The following is a 25,270-nucleotide window of genomic DNA, read 5'->3' as shown; positions in this document are numbered from 1 at the left end:
ATGGAACAACTGATAGGCCAGATCACTGGGGACCCTGAAAAATTTTACAACACTTGGGCTCCCTGGATTGTGTTCAGAGAGACCCCAGAACTAGACTTGTGGCTATCTAGATCCTAACTCATATTGGATATGGATATAAATAATAGGATTAAAATATAACTTTTACTGGATATATATAAAATTTCTGTTTTTAAAAGTGCAAAACAAAGATCAGACAAACGGACAAATACAGCGTGGGTGGTGCTTATAAACAAAGGCTATAATATTGCCCCATAAAGTCACAGCATTCCATCCATCAAAGTACTACTACTGTAGCCAGGTATATGTATATTTATCATTCAAGAAAACAGCCTGCCACAAAATAGTATATGGTACTCAAAATACGCTATTATGCGCTACCAGGTTCATTAACACCTCTATAGGGGTATCAGTCCTAAATCCTTTATAGGACCCCTTATTGTGAAACAGAACTCTGGAATATTATACCGTACTTTCCTGCTATATCACATGGCATTTAGCCCACAGGATTTAATACGGTGTAGCGTCATCATAAACCCAGAACAGGCTTGGACGTATAGTAAGGAACGGTCTCATCCGGAGCTGTGTCAGTTACTTTCTTTCCGCTCCCTCGTAACGGTGGGCCTCCTCCCCTCCTCTTCCCGACGCGTTTCGATACTTCTCATCAGGGGATAGTGTTGGGGTTAACTCATATCTCGCATCCAATTGACGCTGTCATAGGTATGACAGCGGCAATTGGATGCGAGATATGAGTTAACCCCAACACTATCCCCTGATGAGAAGTATCGAAACGCGTCGGGAAGAGGAGGGGAGGAGGCCCACCGTTACGAGGGAGCGGAAAGAAAGTAACTGACACAGCTCCGGGTGAGACCGTTCCTTACTATACGTCCAAGCCTGTTCTGGGTTTATGATGACGCTACACCGTATTAAATCCTGTGGGCTAAATGCCATGTGATATAGCAGGAAAGTACGGTATAATATTCCAGAGTTCTGTTTCACAATAAGGGGTCCTATAAAGGATTTAGGACTGATACCCCTATAGAGGTGTTAATGAACCTGGTAGCGCATAATAGCGTATTTTGAGTACCATATACTATTTTGTGGCAGGCTGTTTTCTTGAATGATAAATATACATATACCTGGCTACAGTAGTAGTACTTTGATGGATGGAATGCTGTGACTTTATGGGGCAATATTATAGCCTTTGTTTATAAGCACCACCCACGCTGTATTTGTCCGTTTGTCTGATCTTTGTTTTGCACTTTTAAAAACAGAAATTTTATATATATCCAGTAAAAGTTATATTTTAATCCTATTATTTATATCTATTGAAGTTTGAGGATTACACCACAGCTAAGCATATTGGATATGGCCCTAGAGCCTTCCACAATATGAACACTGTTCTTCTATTTCCACTTGCTTCCATGGTATGAAACCAATATTAATTTATTATTTCCTCCACCATTGGATGGGGACGGGGGTCCGCCCGGGGGAGGGAGACCATTTCTCCTGTTCTCAACACTGTTCTTACCCACATTCCTTCCCTTTCCCCCTCTTTCCTGTCACTATCTTTTCTTCTCGCTAATTGCCTTTTCTTCTTTATGATATTTCCTATCAACATAGGTAACTTAGTATTTTGAGTTATGAATAGCTTTTCTGATGTCTATTTACTATAATAATAACAGTTACCATTATTATACTGAAAAGTGATAATATTGGCATTGGCCAATAAAACCCAGAGAACGTTGGGACATTACTTCCACGTCAGAAATGTAGGCTGTGTCCTATTGTTTTGATCATTTATGTTTCAGCGTTATCCCTTCTTTGTATTGTTTATTTGCTTCAATAAACTTGATTTATACAAAAAAAAACCATAAATGATGAATGGGGCCGTAATTTTGTCCCACGGATATGCATATCTGTTCTGCTATACCGCGCTGCTGGTTAATTGCACGGTATCTCCAAGCTGACGGGTTCCCGCTAAGGTATGTTGCAGGCTGGTGAAAAAATATGCAAAATGTTAAGTAGGAAGGTCAACTCTTGATACTACCCATACAGAGCTGAGCTACTGAGAAAGCAAAGGGGGTACTCCGCCATGATTGCCCCCCACTTTCTTTTTATTTCTTGGTCTTTAAACCCTTCCCAATGTAGGATACAGCTGCTGACTAAGTATATTGATCTTGTCACAAATTTTCTAAGTAATTATATTTCTAAATGTGCTATTGACACGAAATTCTCACCAGGTGTTGGTAACAACTGATCCAATCCACACAGGCAAAGAAATAATCTATAGATGTCCATAAATTACGCTATGTATAATAATGAGCAATTACACAGGAAAAAAGTATTGAACACGCTTACTGAAATTTGTTTAATACTTTGTACAAAAGCCTTTGTTGGTAAAAAAAAAAAAAAAAAAAGCTTCAAGATGCCTCCTGTATGGAGAAAGTAGTCACAGGCATTGCTCATGTGTGATTTTGGCCCAATCTTCCACACAAACACTCCTCACTTCCTGAACGCTCCTTCTATGAACTCTGCGTTTTAGTTCCAGCCATACATTTTCTCTTGGATTCAGGTCCTGTGATCGGCTCGGCCATTCCAGCAGCTTTATTTTCTTTATCTGAAACTAATTTGTGTTGTGTTTGGGATCATTGTCTTGCTGAAATGTCCACCTTTGTGTCACCTTCATAATCCTGGTAGATGGCAGATTTTTATCAAGAATGTCTCGGTACATTTGTCTGTTCATCCTTCCTTCAATTATATGAAGTTTGCCTGTGCTGTGTGCTGAAAAACAGCTGTTCAGCGTGATGTTCCCACCTCCAAACTTCACTGTTGGTATGGTGTTTTTGGGGTGATATGCAGTGTCTTTTGGCCTTCAAACATAATGTGTATTATGGCATCCAAAGAGTTCAATGTTGGTCTCATCTGACCATACTATATTCTCCCAGTATTTCACAGGCTTGTCTAAATGTTGTTGAGCAACACATATGAACACGCTTTATGTTCAGCAATGTAGTCTTGCATGGTAATCGTGCATACAGCCCACGGAGGTTGAATGCTTTACTCAGAGTTTTCATTGAAACAATTATACTTTTCCGATTCCAGGTCTATCTATAGCTCTCCACAGGTGGTCCTTGGCTCTTGGACAAATATTCTGATAATTATTTTCACTCCTTTGTCTGAAAACTTGAGTGGAGCACCTGGTCGTGTCCGGTTTATGGTAAAATGATGTTCTTTCCACTTCAAGATTATTGCCACAACTGTGCTCAGTGGAACCTGCAGATGCTCTGTAACCAATGCGATCAGTATACAATAAGGTTGCGAAGGTCCTGAGACAGCTCACTGGTTTTACACATCCCGATTGTTTCTTGGGTGGCACCTTAGTAATGAGACACCTTTTATAGGCCACAGTTGAACCAGCTGATATTTTATATTTCACTACGTGGTAGGATTGCTTTCTAATTACTAACAGATTTCAGCTGGTGTCAGAACTTTCCGTTGCTTTTTACACCTCTCTTTCTTCATGTCTTTAACACTTTCCACCTGACATTTTTCATTATTACGCATAACTTAATTTATGGACCTCTATGGTTGGATTTCTTTGCCTGTGTTGCTTGGGTAGTTTGTTACTGACATCTGGTGAGAATGTCATGCCAATAGCACCTTTAGAAATATATTTACTTAGAAAATTGGTGAAAAAACAAAACCTAAAAGCAATGATGGAATTAATTATGACTTTCCTCCTCTTCATTACCAGTCTCGTCCATAGGGTCCATGGTCACTGCATTAACCAAAATATGCAGAATCTTATGTATACACGTGCAGGGTGTGTTCACCTGGTAGACACTTCTATGGGCGCATCTCGAAATATACCTGCAAGGAGCAGTGTGTCTCTGTACTGCATAACATTGTAACAATTACAGGTCTAATATAAGTGATTAATTAGTGAATAATTAGTTTAGGGTCAGATATGACCCACATTTGGGGCTATATAAACATTTACGCCTATAGAGTTGCATATGTAGGTTGCCAAACTGCCATGTGAACTAATATTGTCAGAGAATACTGAGTTTGTCGGAGAATAAAATGAATGTCTGCTTTGCAGACAACAGCTCCACTCTAGTCCAAAGGTAAAATCTGGTATTGCAGGTCAGTCTCATTCACATAAGGTAAAAACTTCCCAAAAAGATTGTCAGAGAGAGACATAACATTGAGACATAATAAATAATCGTCCTGTAAATCAAAAGCTTAATTTGAAAAAAAAGTTTAAAAAAATCAGAACTAATAAAAAAAAATATGTAAGATGATACAAAATTATGTGCCAATTCATTTCCTAATTTATCTTTATTTTTTTTCTGATACCAAGCTACAAATCTCCTGTAAATGCGTTGGTAAATTATAAAATTGTTACTGCCTGCTGCATCCACTAGAGGGAGCTGAGGAGCTCACTGCATACTGTGTTCCATACTTTTGATCTGCAATACCATACATATCCACTTCACAAGATTGGCGCTGTTTCTGGTGAAAAAAAAAGGCCTTTTTTTCTTCAAACCCTGACAATTCCATGTATATGGCTGTACTGATAAACCATGCAACAATCCAATAAATGAGCCATGAAGCCTTTAATCCACAGTACAAATAGATACAAGTCATATATATATACACGTAAGTGACCATGTATTTTTATTTTTTTTAGAAGTGACGATTCTGTTGTCTGCATGGATGTGAGCAGAAGCGGATGGCAGGATGTGGTGTTCATTCTTGGAAACTCCATGGCTGACCCTGTATAAGATAAGCGGAAGAACAGGAACAATGTGAAGGTTGTCTATATACCAAGAAGAACTTCACAGAGCCAGACATAACATTCAGACATAATAAATAACAATTCCATAAATCAAACGCTCAAAATCGATAATCAGCCAAGAAAATTCAAACATAGTAAAATTCTTTATATATTGTGATAATTAATTTCCTAATATATCTTTATAGCGGTTAATGTTTAGTTTTTCTGATACAGAGCTCCAAATCTCCTGTAAATAAGCAGTTAAGTGATAAAATTCTGACTGCAGCCACCACTAGAGGGAGCTTTTGAGCTCACTGCATACTATTCCAGCTGCAGCCAGTCTTTTTTGTTGTTTTTTTTTGCACTTTTGTTTCTTTCCTCCTCTTCTTCCAATAGCCATAACTTTTTATTTTTCCATTCACATAGCAGTACCGAGGGCTTATTTTTTGTGGGACAAGTTGCCGTTTTGAATGGCGCTATTCATTTTACCATAGAATTCAATGGAAAATTTGAAAAAGTTTGGTGAAATCACAAAAAAACTGCAATTCTGCCACTGTTTTTCGGGTTTTGTTTTTACAGCGTTTATTGTGTGATAAAAATGACCCGATAACATTATTCTCCAGGTCAGTGCGACTACGCCGATAACAAACTTTTATAAATTTTTTTATTTAAGTGGTAAAAAAAAGTCAGAAATTTGAAAAAAAAAAAAATTTTCTGGTCGCTATTTTCTGAGACTGAACTTTTTTATATTTAGAACAATTGAGCGGTGGGAAGGCTTTTCTCAGGAGAAGCTGATGTTTTTATTGACACCATTTTAGGGTAAATATGATGCTTTTTGTTACCTTTTTATTGCATTTATTTTGCAGAGGAGAAGCGAGCAAACAATGTCAATTCTGAGGTTTCAAATTTTTTTTTGCTTTATGTCGTTTACCACATGGATTAAATAATTCTAGGTGTAGTCAGATAAGACTTTTGTGAACATGACAATACCAAATTGGTTAATTTTAAAGATCTTTGTTTTTAATAGGGAAAAGTGAGGCGATGTGAAATCTATATGCTCGCTCAAACTCACCTGTGGCAAGTAACAGGTGTGAGTAATATGGAAATCACAGCTGAAACCAGATGAAAAGGGAAGAAGTTGACTCTATCTTTGCATTATGTGTCTGTGTATGCCACACTAAGCATGGAGGACAGGAAATCGAAAAGAGAACTGTCTGAGGACTTGAGAACCAAAATTGTTGACAAATATCAACAATCTCAAAGTTACGGGTCCATCTCCAGAGACCCAGGAGGACCCCACTGCTGACACAGACATAAAAAGCTAGACTGAAGTTTTCCAAAATATACATGAGTAAGCCAAAATCCTTCTGGGAAAGCGTCTTGTGGACAGATGAGACCAAGATAGAGCCTTTTGGTAAAGCACATCATTCTACTGTTTACTGAAAACAGAATGAGGCCTACAAAGAAAAGAACACAGTACCTACAGTCAAATATGGTGGAGGTTCAAAGATGTTTTGGGGTTGTTTTGCTGCCTCGTGCACTGGGTGCCTTGTCTGTGTGCAAGTCATCATGAAATCTGAGGATTATCAAAGGATTTTGGGTCTCAATGTAGTGTCCAGTGTCAGAAAGCTGAGTTTGCATCTTAGGTCATGAGTCTTCAAGCAGGACAATGACCCCAAACATACTTCAAGAAGCACCAGAAATGGATGGAAACAAAGCGCTGAAGAGTTCTGAAGTGGCAGCAATGAGTCCGGATATAAATCCCATTGATCTTAAAATTGCTCTTGGGGAAGGCGCCTTCACATATCAGAGACCTGGAGCAGCTTGCAAAAGAAGAGTGATCTAAAATACCAGGTGAGAGATGTAAGAATCTTGTACATTGTTATAGGAAGCGACTGATTGGAGTTATTTATTGTGCAACCAAATATTAAGTTGAAGGTGCCAAGAATTATGTCCGGCCCAATTTTGGGGTATTGTGTGAAATTATGTCCAATTGGCCTTTTTTATTCTTTTTTTTCTCTTTTTTTTTTGTGTTGGTCCAATACACCCAAAGGAAATAAACATGTGTAACAAAATGTGTGTAATTGCAATAATTTTTACTATTTACTTATTTGCAGTCCTCCAGGGGTTTTAGAGAACTTAAACCTGTTATCGTCTAATTACTTGGCTTCATAAAAGTACAGATACTGCAGGCCCCTGACTGCCATGGCAAACAATCAGCACCACGCGATCGTGTGGCGAGGGGGATGATGGCTGTACAAAACAGTGCTCACCCGGATTGCTGGCCTTAAATGCCCGCTGTCAGAGATTTACAGCAGCATTTAAGGGGTGAACAGCTGAGATCCTATCACAGCTACTGAGGCAAATGCTGACTGTGTAACACAGTCAACATTTGTCAGGGATGGTGCAGGCTCAGCTCCTGACCCCGCTCCATACACTTGCATGTATGGCAGATGTCGGGAAGGGATTAATAATGACCGCAATGTATGCTCAGTATGCAGTAAACTCCACCTAGTGGTGGTGATAAAACATTTTTTTTATTAATGTTTCAACAAATAAATAATGTTTAACTTGCTATAGCAGAACATGGCAATCCCGTTTGTCTACCTACCAGGCGGGCGGATCTCCTCACATTCACTCAGTCCTGCCAAAGAAAGTACAATTAATTCAGATATTAAAAAAAAAACAACTTTTTTTTTTGTAAACAACACCTGGACGCAAACTTAAGATAGGTCATCAATATCAAATGGGAGGCGGTCCGACACATTTCACTCATCAGCTGAGCCAGAACAGCACAGCTCCGTTCACTGTATAGTGGTCATTCGCCTGTACTGCAGCTCAGCTCCTGTTCACTTCAGTAGGCTATCAACGTATGATTGGCTGGAGCTTGCACCCTTGAGCCCCCATGATCAGCAAAATGAAGAAGTTGTGGGGTTCACTGGAGTATACTGGCTCCTTCACTGCATCCAGGCTGTGGCTAGTAAATTCTTATTTTGTACTTGCCATTGCTTAGCCCGAGCTGCCGCCCGTTCCTGCCTGCGTCTGGCATAGTAATCTGACTCCTCAGTTTCCTGCACGGCTTGTTCTAGAAATAAAGCAGAATATTGTAGTTGGGTGACGCTACACAGCACTTTATGTAATAGCTGAATACTTTTACTTACCAATTTCATCCATTATATTTTCGACAGCAGCATGGGCAGATCTCTCCTAAAACATAGAAAACATCCAATTCATCAAGCAGCAGACTGTAGACAGGTGGCAAGAACTCAACAGCCATATACAGTGTCGTCAATGGGTGCAAAGGAACGTGGTTGTATTTCCCATAATAACTAACAGATCAATATCCTATTGCTAAACTGCACACAGAGTCCATATTGATTACTACAGAAAGCATCAACAATCTGTGCGTATGATATTTACAGTTAAAAAATGGAGCCAGTACTATCTGTGCCTCCATTATTTACACAACGAGACGAGGTAGCACTATGTGTGCCTGCATTACTCACAGGAAGAGGCCAGCAGAGAATATTCCGTACCTACATCATTTACTGCGAAAAACAGGGAGATATAAATATCCGTGTCTACATTATTTACAGACAGAGACAAGGAGGCAGAACTATCTGTGGCTACATTACACACAGGGAAATAAAGGAAGATAGTACTATCTGTGCCTGCAGTATTTACAGGAACATAAAAGGAGGCAGTATTATCTGTACCTGCATCATTTACAGGGATGGACAGGCTAGCAATACTATCTGTTCATTAGTGGCTCCATTTGTGGCTATTAAAGCTGCAAGTCGCTTTGGATAAGTCTCTGAGGTTTCCACATCTTGCCACTAGGATTTTTACCTATTCCTCAAGGCAAAACTGCTCCAGCTCCTTCACGTTAGGTGGTTTCCTCTGGTGAACAGCGATCTTTAAGTCTGACCACAGATTCTCAATTGGATTAAGGTCTGGGATTAATTACGTCACTCCAAAACATTTACACGTTTCCCTTTAAATCACTCGAGTGTTGCTGTAGCAGTATGATTTGGGTCATTGTTTTGTTAGAAAGGGAACCTCCATCCCAGTCTCAAATCACTGACAGACTGTAACAAGTTTTGATCAAGAATATCCCTGTATTTCGCATCATCCATCTTCCTCTCAACTCGGACCATTTTCTCTGTCCCTGCTACCGAAAAACATCCCCACAGCATGATGTTGTCACCACCATGTTTCACTGTGGGGATGGTGTTCTTGGGGTCATGAACTGTGGTGGTTTGGCGCCAGACATAGCGTTTATCTTGATGACCAAAAAGTAACATTTTGATCTCATCTAACCCCAGCACCTTCCGCCATAATTTACCAAAAGAAACAAGAAGCCAGTACTATCAATGTACAGGGTGATACAGATAGACGGAACATTCTCTACAAAAAATTCTCTCTAAAAAAACCATTTTTTTACATTATCTATTTATCTATATCTACTACATTTAAAGCCAGAAACAAGGATGCATTACAGTCTTTCTAATATCCTTTACAGAGATATAAAGGCAGTAATAGCGGGGTCTACATCATTTACAGAAATAGACTTGGAGTTAGTACTTTATACAACTACATTAATACAGTTAGAAATAAGGAGTCAGCACTAGTGATGAGCAAATATACTCGTTACTTGAGATTTCTCGAGCATGCTCGGGGGTCCTCCGAGTATTTTTTAGTGCTCGGAGATTTAGTTTTTATTGCCGCAGCTGAATGATTTACATCTGTTAGCCAGCATAAGTACATGTGGGGGTTGCCTGGTTGCTAGGGAATCCCCACATGTACTTATGCTGGCTAACAGATGTAAATCATTCAGCTGCGGCAAGAAAAACTAAATCTCTGAGCACTAAAAAATTCTCGTCGGACCCCCGAGCATGCTCGAGAAATCTCGAGTAACGAATATGTTCACTCATCACTAGTCAGCACTATCTGTACCTATATCATTAACAAAGAGAAAACGGAAGACAGTACCATCTATACCTATCATGTTTTGTAGGTGAAAATAAAAGGCAGTCCTATGTGCACCTACACACAGAGCTAATCTGATGGTAGTGTAATCTGTGTCTAAACAATGCACAGGGAGAGACAAGGAGGCAGTACTATCTGTACCTTTATCATTAAGAAATAGAAAAAGGAAGACAGTACTATATTTACCTACTGTATTTACTGGGTGAAAAGAAGAGCAGCCCTGTGTGTTCCTACATACAGAGAGCTACATGAAGATATTCATATCTGTGTCTAAACAATGCACAGGCAGAAACAAGGAGTCAGTACTATCTGTAACTACATCATTAATAAGGAGAAAAAGAAAGACAGCATCATCTTTACCTACTGTATTTCCTAGGCGAAAGGAAAGGCAGTCCTATATGTGCCTACATTATTTACAGGGTGATACATGGAGGTAGTCATATCTGTGTCTAAACAATGCATAAGTAGAGACTAGGAGATAGTACTGTCTGTGCCTGCATCATTTACAGCATCTCTTTTCCAGAAGTTGTAAATCTATAGCTCCTTGCAGGCTGGATGGAGGTCATGCATTTACATCACAATCAGATTACAGACTGCTCAGACAATCAGATCCGGCGGTTCAGGTCTGGTCGGAATTTCTGATTCTTTGTAGAAATCCTTGAAGATTTATGTAGGATTAAGCAATTCCAGTGAGGAAACAGCACTACGCCATCCAGCTGCTTCCCTCGGACTGTGATTGTGACATTTCGGAGGTCAGTCCATGATAATCTAAGTAATGGATATTATATTGGATCATGGCGCTGGACGGTCCAAGATTCCTGAGAAAGCCTCTGGGTAATGAAGTCCTACAGATCTTATATCCTCAGCTGCAAACTACACCAATATCTGACTTATTACAAGTAGGATTAAAGGGATTGTCTATGCTCGGGGTTCAAGTCTGCAGTTGCTCTATGTGACTGGAAGCTTGTAAATCCTCACAGAACACAGTCAGGATCCTCCCGTATGGGCACTGGGAGCAGGTAGGCGCGTGAATACAAGTGTGCGATTTGCATACATGTGGTCATGTGTCGACTAGACGTGTGCGGGGTTGCTCAATACAAGTGAATTGAGCTAGGTGGTACATGTCTAGTTGTAATGTGTCTGGAAGTATGCAAATCGCAAACTTGTGGTCACATAACTACCCGCTCCCGATGCTGGAGAATCCTGACAGCTTGCAGTGTGCGCACTGTGAGGATTCACAAGTCTGCAGTCACATAGAATAACTGCAGACTTGAGTCCCCCAAGGAAGGACAACCCCATTAGGGATGATGCCATTCACCTCATCAGTAGGGCCAGCATTTTCAGAAGGAATAACAGAGGAACAAAACAAAGCAGAGTTCTAAAAACTTTAAGAACGGACAGCACAGGGATTGTACACTGAGGGCAATGTGAATGTTTGCCATCTGTGATTTCTCATGGATAATCTTGATCTGAGATGATAATCTAAAACGGATTATGTCTAGTGTACTTTTTTTGTAGATATACAGTCTGCAAAATAAAAAAAATGACATGTGAACAGCAGCGAAGACTACGAGTACATGGTATACCCATGTAAAGAGTGTAAAGATAGAACACATAGATAACTCTGGAAAGTCTGCATGAAGAATAACCCAAACCTACAATGAGCGTATCATCAACGTAAAAGAAAATTAGCTTTTCGGAAAATAAAGCTTCTACTGTATAAGGGGATAAGGTACAGCTTTCCAATAAAATGTCAGTATCAATTCCTTTCATATTTGGCGCTCTGCCTTTTTTTGGATGGATGAGATAGATAGAGAATTTTGTATTTTTTTCCATGTCATTTTTTTAGCTACAGATAAGTTCTAAGTCATCGGGTGTTGCACCAAATCTACAAAATATTTGACAATGTTTGTTAGATTTGGTACAGCGTCATTCCAAACACTTCTGTCTGTAGCTGCTACTCCAATTTTTACTCCACTGATTTTGTGACTTTTTAAAAAGTATCACTTGATAATTATATCACAAATGAAGAATCGGCCAATAAATATTCAGAAACCCTAAAATCTACCCATAATGACGAACATGAAAATAAGGTGAGCACATATAACATGTGAATTAAAAACACAAAAAAACGAGTCAAAAACAGGCACAAATGCAATAATGAATCAGCACCTAAGCGAGCGATGGAGGCGGCTTCCTTGTAACATGCATATATCGCCTTCTTCGCACTCCTAAGAGCCATTATTAGGGACATTTTTGCAACCATGTTTTTCTTAGTAAGAAGAAGGGGGCAAAAGGAGCAGAGTAGTGATGAAAATGGCTGAATGCTCTGAGATCCGGAGTGCAAATCTGACCAAGGAAAAGCCTCCAAAAAACCCCCCAGGGCTACAGTATACGAAGCGTACATCCAAAGGAGAGCGAGATGCATCATCACCGGGAGAGACACCGACACTGGAGAAATACTAACACTGCGACATCCAGATCGGGTCACAGTATCATTTCACTGGGACTGACAAATACTGGCAATCAGCGCTGGCATTAGCAGTACGCAGCTGTCACTGTAGGCCAGGATATTACCCGATAACGCAGATTCTCATTTTCTAAATTTATTGAATATTGTGTCCCTTATGTGCACACTTTTTTTAGGTACAGTTTGGGATTGACCTGCAATCTGACCCCAAAATGAAAACTCCAGTGACATTACGTGGCAATTCAATGAAGATTTTAGTATTGGATATTATAACATTAAAATACATTTCTAAGAATACACAAACCCTACCGCTCTGCAGTGTGGAGCCTTGGCACTTCATGTGCCGTCATATTGTCCCACCATAATACATCTGATGGGATGCGCTGCTAAAAGAAACAGATCTTATAATCCTCTGCCGTAAAGGGGTATTCTGTAAGAAAGGTCGTCACCAATCCACAAATTAATAGATGATAGTTTGCTGGTGGTCTGATTGCTGAAACTGACGTCCAATTGACTCCAGAGATGACTGCTGCTCCAATCATTCCCTACGAGACCTCCAGGGATGACTGCCGCTCCATTCATTCCCTACGAGACCTCCAGAGATGACTGCTGCTCCATTCATTCCCTACGAGACCTCCAGAGATTACTGCTGCTCCAATCATTCCCTACGAGACCTCCAGAGATGACTGCCGCTCCATTAATTCCCTACGAGACCTCCAGAGATGACTGCCGCTCCATTCATTCCCTACGAGACCTCCAGGGATGACTGCTGCTCCATTCATTCCCTACGAGACCTCCAGAGATGACTGCCGCTCCATTAATTCCCTACGAGACCTCCAGAGATGACTGCCGCTCCATTCATTCCCTACCAGACCTCCAGAGATGACTGCCGCTCCATTCATTCCCTACGAGACCTCCAGAGATGACTGCCGCTCCATTCATTCCCTATGAGACCTCCAGAGATGACTGCCGCTCCATTTATTCCCTACGAGACCTCCAGAGATGACTGCTGCTCCATTTATTCCCGAGACCTCCAGAGATGACTGCCGCTCCATTCATTCCCTAAAAGACCTCCAGAGATGACTGCTGCTCATTTATTCCCTATGAGACCTCCAGAGATGACTGCTGCTCCATTCATTCCCTATGAGACCTCCAGAGATGACTGCCGCTCCATTTATTCCCTACGAGACCTCCAGAGATGACTGCCGCTCCATTCATTCCCTACCAGACCTCCAGAGATGACTGCTGCTCCATTTATTCCCTACGAGACCTCCAGAGATGACTGCCGCTCCATTTATTCCCTACGAGACCTCCAGAGATGACTGCCGCTCCATTTATTCCCTACCAGACCTCCAGAGATGACTGCGCTCCATTCATTCCCTAAGCCAAAGTAATACCGGACATGAGACTACCAGGAAGTATACAGGCTAGATTCAGATGAAAATATGCCTTTATTTCTCTCAAGGTGGCAGATGGTTACAATAAAATAAAAATTATAATAATTAAGAACGTGCGCAAGAACAGAACTAATTAATGTAATATTTATATATTCATAGCTACCCCGGAAAAGAACTAAGTGTAAGGATGATTATTTACTCAACCATGTATATATTATTGTAAAAAAAGCACAAAAAAACACAAAGGAAGTGTTTATACCACAATAAGGTGAAAAAAGTGCATACAACTATAGACCAAGTGTAATATATAAAAGAATCAATCATCAATAAATCATAAAATAAAGTGCATGCGTGCAAAAAGCCACACATTAAAGGCAGACCAATGTGCAAATTATGCATAGATACGGTATATACTACTAACAAATACATACAAGAAAATATCATAGTGAGATATACATCCTATACCTGAACATTAAAGTGCAAAAGGCCACTCACTTAGGGCAAACCAATGTGCAAAATACGCCTAGATCTATAAAACTAGCAAATATATAGAGAATATATCATGGTGAGACATATAACCTATACCTGGGATAAACACTGAAGTGCAAAAAGTGAAAAGGGCCGCACATTTAGGGCCAAATGGTGTGCAAAAATCTCCAACGATCCACAATAAGGACAAATGCACATAGAACATAATGGCACAGTAAAGTATATGTTCTATACCTGGGGGGTAAGCTGGGTCCCATCTCTGCGCACCCCCACGCGCGTTTCGGAAAACTCCTTCGTCAGGGGGTCCATACATTCCCTACCAGACCTCTATAGATGACTGCCGCTCCATTCATTCCCTACGAGACCTCCAGAGATGACTGCTGCTCCATTCATTCCCTACGAGACCTCCAGAGATGACTGCTGCTTCATTCATTCCCTACGAGACCTCCAGAGATGACTGCTGCTTCATTCATTCCCTACGAGACCTCCAGAGATGACTGCTGCTCCATTCATTCCCTACGAGACCTCCAGAGATGACTGCTGCTCCATTCATTCCCTACCAGACCTCTAGAGATGACTGCCGCTCCATTCATTCCCTACGAGACCTCCAGAGATGACTGCCGCTCCATTCATTCCCTACGAGACCTCCAGAGATGACTGCTGCTCCATTCATTCCCTACGAGACCTCCAGAGATGACTGCTGCTCCATTCATTCCCTACCAGACCTCTAGAGATGACTGCCGCTCCATTCATTCCCTATGAGACCTCCAGAGATGACTGGTGCTTCATTCATTCCCTATGAGACCTCCAGAGATGACTGCTGCTTCATTCATTCCCTACGAGACCTCCAGAGATGACTGCTGCTTCATTCATTCCCTATGAGACCTCCAGAGATGACTGCTGCTCCATTCATTCCCTACGAGACCTCCAGAGATGACTGCTGCTCCATTCATTCCCTACCAGACCTCTAGAGATGACTGCCGCTCCATTCATTCCCTACGAGACCTCCAGAGAGGACTGTCGCTCCATTCATTCCCTACGAGACCTCCAGAGATGACTGCTGCTCCATTCATTCCCTACGAGACCTCCAGAGATGACTGCTGCTCCATTCATTCCCTACCAGACCTCCAGAGATGACTGCTGCTCCATTCATTCCCTACGAGACCTCCAGACATGACTGCGTTCCATTCATTCCCTACGAGACCTCCAGAGATGACTGCTGCTCCATTCATTCCCTACCAGACCTTCAGAGATGACTGCTGCTCCATTCATTCCCTACCAGACCTCCAGAGATGACTGCTGCTCCATTCATTCCTTACAAGACCTCCAGAGATGACTGCTGCTCCATTCATTCCCTACCAGACCTCCAGAGATGACTGCTGCTCCATTCATTCCCTACGAGACCTCCAGAGTTGACTGCTGCTCCATTCATTCCTTACGAGTCTCCAGAGATGACTGCTGCTCCATTAATTCCCTACGAGACCTCCAGAGATGACTGCCGCTCCATTAATTCCCTACCAGACCTCTATAGATGACTGCTGCTCCATTCATTCCCTACGAGACCTCCAGAGATGACTGCTGCTCCATTAATTCCCTACGAGACCTCCAGAGATGACTGCTGCTCCATTCATTCCCTACCAGACCTCCAGAGATGACTGCCGCTCCATTCATTCTTTACGAGATCTCCAGAGATGACTGCTGCTCCATTCATTCCCTACCAGACCTCCAGAAATTACTGCTGCTCCAATCATTCCCTACAAGACCTCCAGAGATGACTGCCGCTCCATTCATTCCCTACGAGACCTCCAGAGATGACTGCTGCTCCATTCATTCCCTACGAGACCTCAAGAGATGACTGCTGCTGCATTCAAACAAGGGACATAAGTCTCCAGTTCTGGTGATCAATGGTCGTCTCAGTGATAGTACCCCCAGCCATCTTGAAGTAATCCTGTAAAATGGTGATCACTTTTTTCTTCCTGAGCTTCCCCTTTATATTAGAGGCCTACAGTAAGGCACAATATATTGACATGTATAGGTGCGGAGTTATATTGGGTGGATGAAGACCTAAAATGTCTGAGCCTTTACTACCATTGCTGCCCAACCCAATGTTTCTATAGATTCATCCAATTTATGAAGAACTGACCACTATTGTTAGAGTTATCACTAGTGGAGCTATGAAACGTTACCAAACTTTTTGGATATATTGAGCAATGCTTTGTCTCCATTGTCCTGCTTCCCCAGACAGAATTTCTTGAAGCAGACACTTCTGCATTTCCTCCAGCGCACTATGACGGGAGGATGAACCACATCGCTGACCCATCACATCCCCTTCTGCTGTTGTAATGGAATGAATGAATTTCTTTGAGCATCCCTTCTTTCTTTTCTGACTTAAAGAGGACCCATCACTTACCATAAATACGTACTTTTTTTCCTGATTTAAATGCCGCTGTTTTCCTGAATGCGTCGATGGTTTTCTTTTGTTCCAGCTCCTCTCCGTTCCTGAGATATGGCCTCCTTTTCCCTGTATATAAATATTTTTTCAACTGGGTGTGGTCATCCACTTTTCCATGGGAGTCTCCTTGAGGCCCCTGCCCACTTGGCTGAAAGTAGATTTACATAGGAGGAAGAACGGGCCATATCTTAGGAACGGAGAGGCTCAGGAACATAAGAAAAACATCGCCGGATTCATTTTTTCAGATTAAAAAAATACATATTTATGACAAGTGCCAGGCTGCCTTTACCAGAGCACTCAGGGCAAAGCTGACTGCCTGACACCCAATGTTCTGTGATTTGTGTAATCCTCGTGTCGTGCTGTACCCCTGAGGTCCTAAACTAGGAATAGCATATTCCAAACAAAAATCATTCTGGAACTTTTTATAATTTCATGTTTTACATTATCAACAGTCAGTGATGTGACATATTTGGAGGACCCCCATTCAGGGGTGGACAGATTATTGTGGCATCCAGGGGTCAAAGTGGAAACGGGGCCACTAGCAGCTCCAAAGCAGGTGGAGTTGTACATTATGATGAGATTTCATCTACACATTGTTCTTGCTCAGGGGCCCTCACTGTCGTCCAAACAGAAATTCAGTCCTGAATATAATGCAAGGACGAAATCACATGAATGACTGTGTCTCCTGTAAACAATATATTGATTTTCTCATATTTTCTCTCTCCGGGTAGATAGGCTCTTCCTATAATGATGATGGGACTGTACAGAGGACTATTAGCCAATCAGATACCTCCCATGTCACAGAATGCAGTTTCACAGGCAAAATTAAAAAAAAAAAAACAGCCTGCAGCTGCATCTCCCTCCTCCCCATCTTTTTCCTTCCTTATCACTCAGGATATGCTCTGAAAAATTACAGCCTTCTTAAAAAATAGAGCATAGGCCCAAAACAACATCAGATTGGGGGCTTCACAAACGCCAAATATGCAGGTGTATTGCATCAATACACTTAGGTCAGTTACAAATATCAGTGAGTGGTGGTCTCCTGACCTGAGCGAACTGCCTCGTAGTCATGCAGGAGACCCCCAGAGAACAGGGAGCATGGTCTGAGTTCCACAACAACCCCCAAGCAGCTGTATGAGCCAGAAAACGTCAGGATAGGCTTTCATGAGCAAAAATGTTCTTAGTACCCGGATCCATTGGACATGTCGGTAGCTGGTGGCCACGGGACCAAAGCCCTGCGGCTCTCCTCCTACCTGCGGCATCCTTACTGATTAGTAGCTCTGGAGAGATGCAATTGTTGCAGCGTGGCATCGCATCGGCCTACTAATCAGAAGAGGAGCTGGGGGTGCCAGAAGGTGGCAGGAGGGTCGCAAGGCAGGGTTTAAGGGTCCACCGTCGTGGCCACTGGATATCTCCATGCTCTACTCTAGTTTTTAGCTGTCACTGACAACAAGCAGAGATCTTGAAAACGTCAGGAACTTAATACACAAAGTATATGTGAAAGTGGCAGAATTTTTCGCAACGCAGCAGATAAGCTCTAGCAGCTAAATAAAAAATAAAAAAAAACCTTTAAAAGAAAGTGGAATGACTCAGATGTGGCTAAATAGAAAAAAAAAAAAAATCAAACTTCCAGATTTGGACCCTGGTCTGATAGCGAGGTGATATTAATATCCCCGTATAATTCCCGGGCTGCTAATTCTGCTCTCGCTGGCATTGCTGACTGGGCTGGCCCATACCTGAACCCTGTGATGACTTGGTTGATTGGCGGGCTGGGTATGCCCTGGCACCTTGCCCACTGGCTCTTGGGTTTCATTAGTACTCTCCATGTCTGCTCTGCGATGGGGAAGGTCTTCTTGTTTCTCCAGAACAACTTTTTTCCTCTCCGGTTGGATCTCTTTTTTCGTCGCCTCGGTTCCACTTAAGAGTTTATTCAGCCGCTCCATCATCTTTTCCACCTCATCGTCACCGACCTCCAGGCTCTTACCCCCGGAGCTAGCATAGGCCGATGCGGAGGACCCACACGACTTGCTGATACTTTCTGGCTCCGGCTCTTGCTTGGTTTTTAAGGATAAAATAAAAATGAAAAATCCAAATAAGGTGAGGCACAGAGACAGGATCCAAACTTCATCCATTTCCCCCTTATTTATTTCCGGCTGGAGATTTTGGGATATCCTTTATAGCACCAGAAAAAAAAACAAAAGTAAAAAAAAAAAGCTGCTGAAAGTTTAAAATTCCCCAAAAAATTGTCAGAAATTGAGAGAAAAAAAAAAATGTCAAGTGTCCCCTGCTATTGACGTCACAAAAGAAAAAAAAAAAAAAAATGGTGTTGAGCAATTATATAAAAATATCTGGTGTAATACAGATCCAAAAACAATGCACCAGGTAAGTAAAAGGGATAAATGTAGAATTTTGGATATGAGTTGTAGTCTAGTTTCCTTTGTATTGTCACGTCCCGTTGTGGTTGTCGTCCTCTTATTCTGTATCATATAAAATGTACCTGTCCCCTTAACCCCCTGTTCACATACTGGCCGTCTGCTGGAGTGTGTGGATATTTCAGTGTATGCAGGGCAGGGCTTGTGGTACCCAGGGGCTGCGATTGGTGGGGCGAGCTAAGACTCTGCACCTCCTGCCATGAGACCGGTGCATAAGGAAAAGTAGTGCAAATGCTCCAAACAACCAGGCAGGGCACGGCTCACCCCCAATGTGAGCGTTGGAATATGTGTGACATGTTATGAGCAGCTGCTGCAAAGTTCCCTTGCACTGGTTTTGAATAATTTCACTAATAATGGGTGAGATTTATCTTAAAGGAGCACTCCGGTCTCCATAAGTCACCTAGTTATGGCCGTCAAACTGCACGGAGTGGAATGGAGCAGCCGGTCACGCATGGCTATGCTTGCTTTGTGCATCAGAGATAATTTATGTAGAACGTCATTTATGTAGAGGGTAATATCCCTTTAAGGCTGCAGTAATGGAGGATTTCTTATGCCAGAATGGAGGGGTTGTGGGGTCACAGTTAGGCAACAGTGGTCTCCAACCTACGACTATACAACTGCTACAAAACTTCCAACTCCCTAGCGATATCCATCCTGCAAAACTACAATACCCAACGTAAAATGGATGTCAGGGGCGCTGGATAATCCCTTTAATGGATAATCCCTTTAACTACACCTACTGGCTAGAGAAATAAGTTTAACCCATGAGGGAAATACATATCAAAATTGATGCAATAGAAAAGTAAAGTAGTTGAATTCCACTTTTTATATGCATCAATTGATACAAGTCTTCAATATTTTTCCAAGTATTTGGGGGATCGATTTATAATTTATTAAAGTTCCTGTAAAAGGAAAAAAAAAAGAAACAGAAACCATGATCCCAGCGGCCAATGCACAATCCGAGACAGCTCATCTACTTAACCACTTTATTCAGCACTGTCGCTGCACCCAGAAATTCACACTTTCCCGCTTGTTGCTTTAAAAAAATAAAAATAAAAAAATAAAATGGACCAAAACAAAAAACATTTCTAGAACTAAATTGTTCATACAATATAACTTGTAATAAACAACGGCGCCAATTTCTCATTCATTGGCTTATTGTTCAGTGTCCAAATGAAAAAAGCACGGTATCGCTGCAGAGAAGTCCAGAAGAAAATGGCTGCCACACGGTGCGGCTCTCCCCATTAGAAGAAGTTAAAGGAAAAGGCCACCTGGGAAGGTCTGAAGGTGAATTGTTGCTGACCGGAGGATGGTGCAGTATACTGATCGGAGGTTCCCTGGGTGTCTGCAGGTGCAGCAGAGGTTGGTGCAGCGCTCGTTGGGGATTTGTGAATACTTTTACGGAAAACCTTGCTGCGGTTTTGTCTCGCCATCAAAGTCACTTCGGTCATCTTTGCCGATTTAGTTGCTGTGAAAAATAAAAATGCAGCAAATGATTGATAGCGATACTGCAGCCATCATATGATGAACAATGGATAGGTGACAGCCTGCTGAATCCATACCCTTTTCTGGGGGTACCTCTACCGCTCAACCCCGGAGAACCCCTACCACTCTCAGGGGAACCCCTTCCCGGGAAGCCCATACCCCTCCCTGGGGAATATCTAGCGCTCCCTAGAACAGGGCCTATTAAATACCCCACATTGGAAAGATGCAGTGGCTGCGAATGTGCATCACCGCTCCATTCCTTATCTATGGGATTGCCGAGTACAAAGCTTGGACCATCTTTAGTCCTATAGACAATGAATAGACAGGTGGACATCACCAACCAGGTTTTAATGCTTTCCCTTCCCCTTTTTTTAAAATGCAGCCAGAAAACCTCAGCGTCAATAACCCGCACGAAGTGTGAAGCCCTCGCTCAGTAACTTACCAGCCTGCATGATTCTCAGCTGTTTAACCCTTTCTTCTTCCATCTTGCGGCGGTAATCACCAAACATTACCCGCATCACTTGCCGTTTCTTCACCAATGGGACTTTCGCACTCCGCAAAGTCTTAATAACCTGTACCGCTTCCTCCACTACTCAGAGGAGAGAATAATAAATTCACAGGGAAGATCAAACAATATCATATTATTCACACCCATGTGTCCATCGGGTAATTCCTTGAGATGCAATTCCCTAATAACGGATGGCAAAGATGGAGGTCCACTTAAGCTTCTACAACTCCGAGCTGTAAATCTACGTAAACCTCACCTTGTTTGGGAGTCGATTTCTGACGCTGTAGTCCAATTTCAAGCTGCTCCACGCACCAGTCCAGCTCCCTCCGCAGCTCATCGTCACCTGACTATGGAACATGTAATACAGTGATACATAAAAGGGATGTAAAGTATTAAAAAGTGCTAACTCCTTCTAGAACCAGTGCCACACCTGTCCGCAGGTTCGGCATCCGAGCGCCGTTCAATGGAGCTGAGCTGAGATACCAGACAACACCCATGGAAGGATGTGGCACCGTTTCTGGAAAAAAGCAGCCATGTTTTTACTAATTACTAAGGCCCAATATAACAAGGATATATCATGCCAGAGACTGGATCACATCCTTTCCTTGGCACCAAGTATATGGCTTCTTCAATGAGCTTAAATACAGCCAGGACCTTTTGGGCTTCACTGCAGATTTGGACTTACCAGGTAAAGCTGCCATGGTTTGGTCCTGTAACCTACATCCTGCCCGATACTGGTGGTCCTAATCCCCCCTTGTGCACCTACCTTGGCTTCCTCCTTTACTGGTGGACTTGGATGCAGAGTTTCTCTAGGGTCTTTCGCTTTGCTCTGAGCCTCCGTATTTTTAGACTTGGACTTTTCTTTTTTCTTCTTCTTCTTTGGAGAGTCCGCTGTATTTTTCTCTTCAGCGTCACCAATTTGTGTCCGGTTAGCCGTCACCCCAAGGGTACTGGCTGCAATGTCTAAGTTAGAGCACTTCTGCGACGAGCTTTCCGGTACAGTTTCCACAGTCATATGGGAAGCACCGAGGTGGTCACCGTCAGTGCCAAGCGTGGTCAGCGGAGATGTGGAGGTCTCTGTAGTGCTACATGTTTCTTCAGGGATCTGAAAATTGAAGGTGAAGTCCGAGCCACCGACTAAACATAAAGCCCCATCCTGTTGGATTTCTGACGGCTCGGTGTTTTTCACCTCCTTGGCATTGTCCTCCAGTTCATCCTCCGCTTGTCTCCCTGCATTACGATGTTCTTGATCTGGGAAGAAGTTGAAGTTAAACTCGCTGCCAGATGGTGTGAACCAGCGCCTCGCGCCACTTTGTGCATCTTTTGCACTTTTTCTATAGGCGACGCTGTGGGCATCTCGAGCCGTCACTTCTTCAATTTTAGGTTCTGGAGGATTATTGGCTTAAAAAGGAAAAGGAAGATATTTAGTTATTGAGGAGTAAGAAGATTTCACAGCTGTTTTATACAAAGCAGCGGATATAGGGGGAACACAGATTATGGCATATAAGGATCACCCGAGTCTGCCGGAGCAGGAGCCGCTCTTGCACAGTGGTCACCGAGGGGTCCCAGAGCTCTGACCTCCATGGTCAATGATTTATCATCTATTCTATTGATTATTTTATTCCAGAAACAGCGCCACACTTGTCAATGGCCGTGCCTGGGATTGCAAATTGAAGTCAATACTGCAATATCAGAAGGAGCCTACGGACAGGAGTGGCGCTTTTTCTAGGGAAAATTTTTTTTTTTTATTTGACCCCATTGAATAGTTATCACTCACCACTTTGTTCTTGTACCCGTCTCTCTTCGGCCATCTGAAGACGGTAGTTTCCAAAAACTTGGTTCATCACCTGCCTCTTCTTCACAAAGGGAGCTTTCCGAGAGCGCAGGACTCGCAGTACCCGCTGAGTATCTTCCACTAAGGAAATACCATTAGTCACAAACCATTTGTTTTTCTATTACAGTGAGCGCAAATTGCTGCTTAACCCTCTAAATGCTGCTGTTAACCATTGACAATGACGTGTAAAATAGCCTGATTGCATGGCACAACTTTTCAAGCACACATTGCCACCCAAGGAGAAGAGATCATAGGGAGTTGATGGTTTGCAATGGCAGACAGGGGCCTACTGCAGGCCCCTTTGAGATTAATAATATTCCTATTATGTATTGCAAAACTGCAGTATACACAACATGCAATCACATCTATGGGAATGGAAAAAGAAAAAATACCGTATATAGATTTTAAAATAAATTAAAAACATATATATATATATATATATATATATATATATATATATATATATATATATATATATATATATATATATATATATATATATATATATATAAAATATATTTAAAAAAAATACAGATCACATCCATTTAGCCCACTTCAAAATTAAATGAATAAAAAATAAATGAAGTTATTCAAGCAATTTATTAAAATAAAAAGAATTTAAAAAAAGTTGTATGTACCCCCAAAAAGTCCTCATACAACTCCATAAATGAAAAAATAACAGAAAAAAAGTTATGGCTCCTGGGAGAGAAAAAGTGCAAAAAGCCCATTTATGAATGGGTTGTGATTGTCCGGAGGTCACACTGCACACACCTTGTCTCGGCGTTGGATTGCGGCGCAGGAGCCCAGTTTCCAGCTGACGGATGCACCACTCCAACTCATCTTCAAACGTCCCTTTGGGAGCCTGAGAAATGAACATGGGGAAGATTTTGTCTTGCAAACTAGTTCTGATCAACACGACACATATCAGATGCATTTCTATGTGCTCGCTCACTGCACATTATGGGGATTGTGCCTCCTATTACAGTACAATTCCTGCAGAGCAGCGATCAGTGGCGGACACACAATCTCTCACAGCAGGAAATGTTGCAGGCGCCATCCCCTGCTGAGAAAACCCCAGTCCACATGTCCTGGGAGGACGTCCCGATGTCAGAGAGCAGCTCCTACCCCATCAGACCGGACCTGTCCATATAACAGCACAGCACGTCTTCATGGCTCCATAGGAAGCCATTACTACCGCCCTCAGGATCTCATATACTGTCACGGACCCCCCATCCTCACCAGGTCCCCAAACTAATGCCAGACCTGTCTTTGTGTGGAAATGGGGGATTATTTTGTGGGGGTTTTTTTGTTTTTGTTTTTTACAAAGGTTGTTCTGTTGTCTGCATTTTTAAGTGGTCTATTCTGAGGATTATTTTAATTTATTTAGGTGGTCTTCCCGCGAGATCTACTGGAGCGGCTCCATTTACTGACAGCGCTTGCTCTGGGGTCCATATTAATTGAGGGGGGTCGGCATATAGTATATTCCGTACAAGTCTAGGATTGCCTCTGGTGTTTTATGGGGGTCATCTCTGGGATTTATATTCATTTATGGGGACTGATCTTTGATGCCGGTAATTATTTAGGGGGTCTACTTCCCTTTTTTTAGTGGGGTCTGCAGTATATATTTAAGGGGGCTGTGTGTGCTCAGAGATCAGCTTTTGTTTTTTTTGGGGGGGGTGGCGGGCATATCTGTAGTTACTTAGATGGAGTTAGCTTTGGGGCTATGTAGGGGTCCGGTCCACAGTTTGCAGTGGTTTAGGGGGTCACCTCTCAGCGCTGTCACAGTAATTAATCCCTACATTCCCACATGGGGACATAACTCACCTCCTCCATGCCTGCGGTATATTATTTCTCCCCAGGACACTTTCATAACAACGCTGAATAAATGGTTCAGAAAAACATAAATCAAATCACTCATATAAAATAGTCATCAGTGTATCAGGGCACCATGCATGCTGGGACTTATAGTGGGTCAGGCACAGTGCAGAAGTAGGACAGAAATAATTAACATAAAAGGAGGTAATGCAGACCCTCCACCTGTGCAGACCCCCTCCACACACAGAGACCACATGCACAATGCGTACATGACAGGCTGGGGAGCAAGAACCTACCTAACGACGCATGGTCATTACGGTCCGTCTGTGAATTCACTCCCCTGCTGGGTCCGCTCAGTTTATCTCCCCATGCGGAAACTGAGACCAGAACAACAGTTCCGGAAACAAAAAGCAAGCTATAAACATCAGTGCAGTGACGTCGTGGGACAGCAGAGGTGGAGGAGCAGCAGCCGAGTGTACAGTGTGTCCTCCCTGTATGTAACCTGCTCTAATATCAGGTCACTGCACACTATAAAAGGAGAGACATAGGGGTCACATAATTGTCTCTACCTGTCCTCCATGTGTAGTGCGGGGTCTGT

The 25,270-nt window shown here is 42.4% G+C and overlaps 2 protein-coding genes across 3 annotated transcripts; both read right to left on the bottom strand.

Moving 5' to 3' along the window:
* Positions 1-4,626: 4,626 nt before the first annotated feature.
* Positions 4,627-19,124, bottom strand: LOC143785642 (uncharacterized). Its single transcript, XM_077274680.1, has 5 exons — positions 18,335-19,124; positions 7,963-8,008; positions 7,805-7,886; positions 7,413-7,445; positions 4,627-4,800 (listed from the first exon to the last, which is right to left on the bottom strand). The coding sequence occupies exons 1-4, from the start codon at positions 18,728-18,730 to the stop codon at positions 7,436-7,438; spliced, it is 534 nt and encodes a 177-aa protein (XP_077130795.1). The 5' UTR covers positions 18,731-19,124; the 3' UTR covers positions 4,627-4,800; positions 7,413-7,435.
* Positions 19,125-20,002: 878 nt separating this feature from the next.
* C7H8orf33 (chromosome 7 C8orf33 homolog) lies at positions 20,003-25,065 on the bottom strand. Of its 2 annotated transcripts, XM_077274678.1 has the most exons (8): positions 24,969-25,065; positions 24,682-24,734; positions 23,629-23,719; positions 22,801-22,938; positions 21,790-22,424; positions 21,280-21,370; positions 20,958-21,104; positions 20,003-20,498 (listed from the first exon to the last, which is right to left on the bottom strand). In XM_077274678.1, the coding sequence occupies exons 2-8, from the start codon at positions 24,688-24,690 to the stop codon at positions 20,275-20,277; spliced, it is 1,335 nt and encodes a 444-aa protein (XP_077130793.1). In that variant the 5' UTR covers positions 24,691-24,734; positions 24,969-25,065; the 3' UTR covers positions 20,003-20,274. The 2 variants fall into 2 exon arrangements, with proteins under 2 accessions (XP_077130793.1, XP_077130794.1); XM_077274679.1 differs by lacking the exon at positions 24,682-24,734.
* Positions 25,066-25,270: the final 205 nt, after the last annotated feature.

This window comes from Ranitomeya variabilis, chromosome 7, assembly GCF_051348905.1.
Source record: "Ranitomeya variabilis isolate aRanVar5 chromosome 7, aRanVar5.hap1, whole genome shotgun sequence".
NCBI classification, from domain to species: Eukaryota; Metazoa; Chordata; class Amphibia; order Anura; family Dendrobatidae; genus Ranitomeya; species Ranitomeya variabilis.
This window is presented reverse-complemented; position numbering and strand designations above follow the sequence as displayed.

Bases quoted from the DNA above. Each gene is read 5' to 3' on its own strand.
- LOC143785642 (XM_077274680.1), bottom strand. From the start codon at position 18,730: ATGGATGAAGTTTGGATCCTGTCTCTGTGCCTCACCTTATTTGGATTT. The intron at 8,009-18,334 runs GTATGGGCCAGC...TCTATGTTTTAG, and splicing joins CAAGTCATCACAGGGTTCAG to GAGAGATCTGCCCATGCTGC. The intron at 7,887-7,962 runs GTAAGTAAAAGT...CTTTATTTCTAG, and splicing joins AAATATAATGGATGAAATTG to AACAAGCCGTGCAGGAAACT.
- C7H8orf33 (XM_077274678.1), bottom strand. The intron at 22,425-22,800 runs GTGAGTGATAAC...TTCCTTTTTAAG, and splicing joins ACGGGTACAAGAACAAAGTG to CCAATAATCCTCCAGAACCT. The intron at 21,371-21,789 runs GTAGGTGCACAA...CATGTTCCATAG, and splicing joins CAGTAAAGGAGGAAGCCAAG to TCAGGTGACGATGAGCTGCG.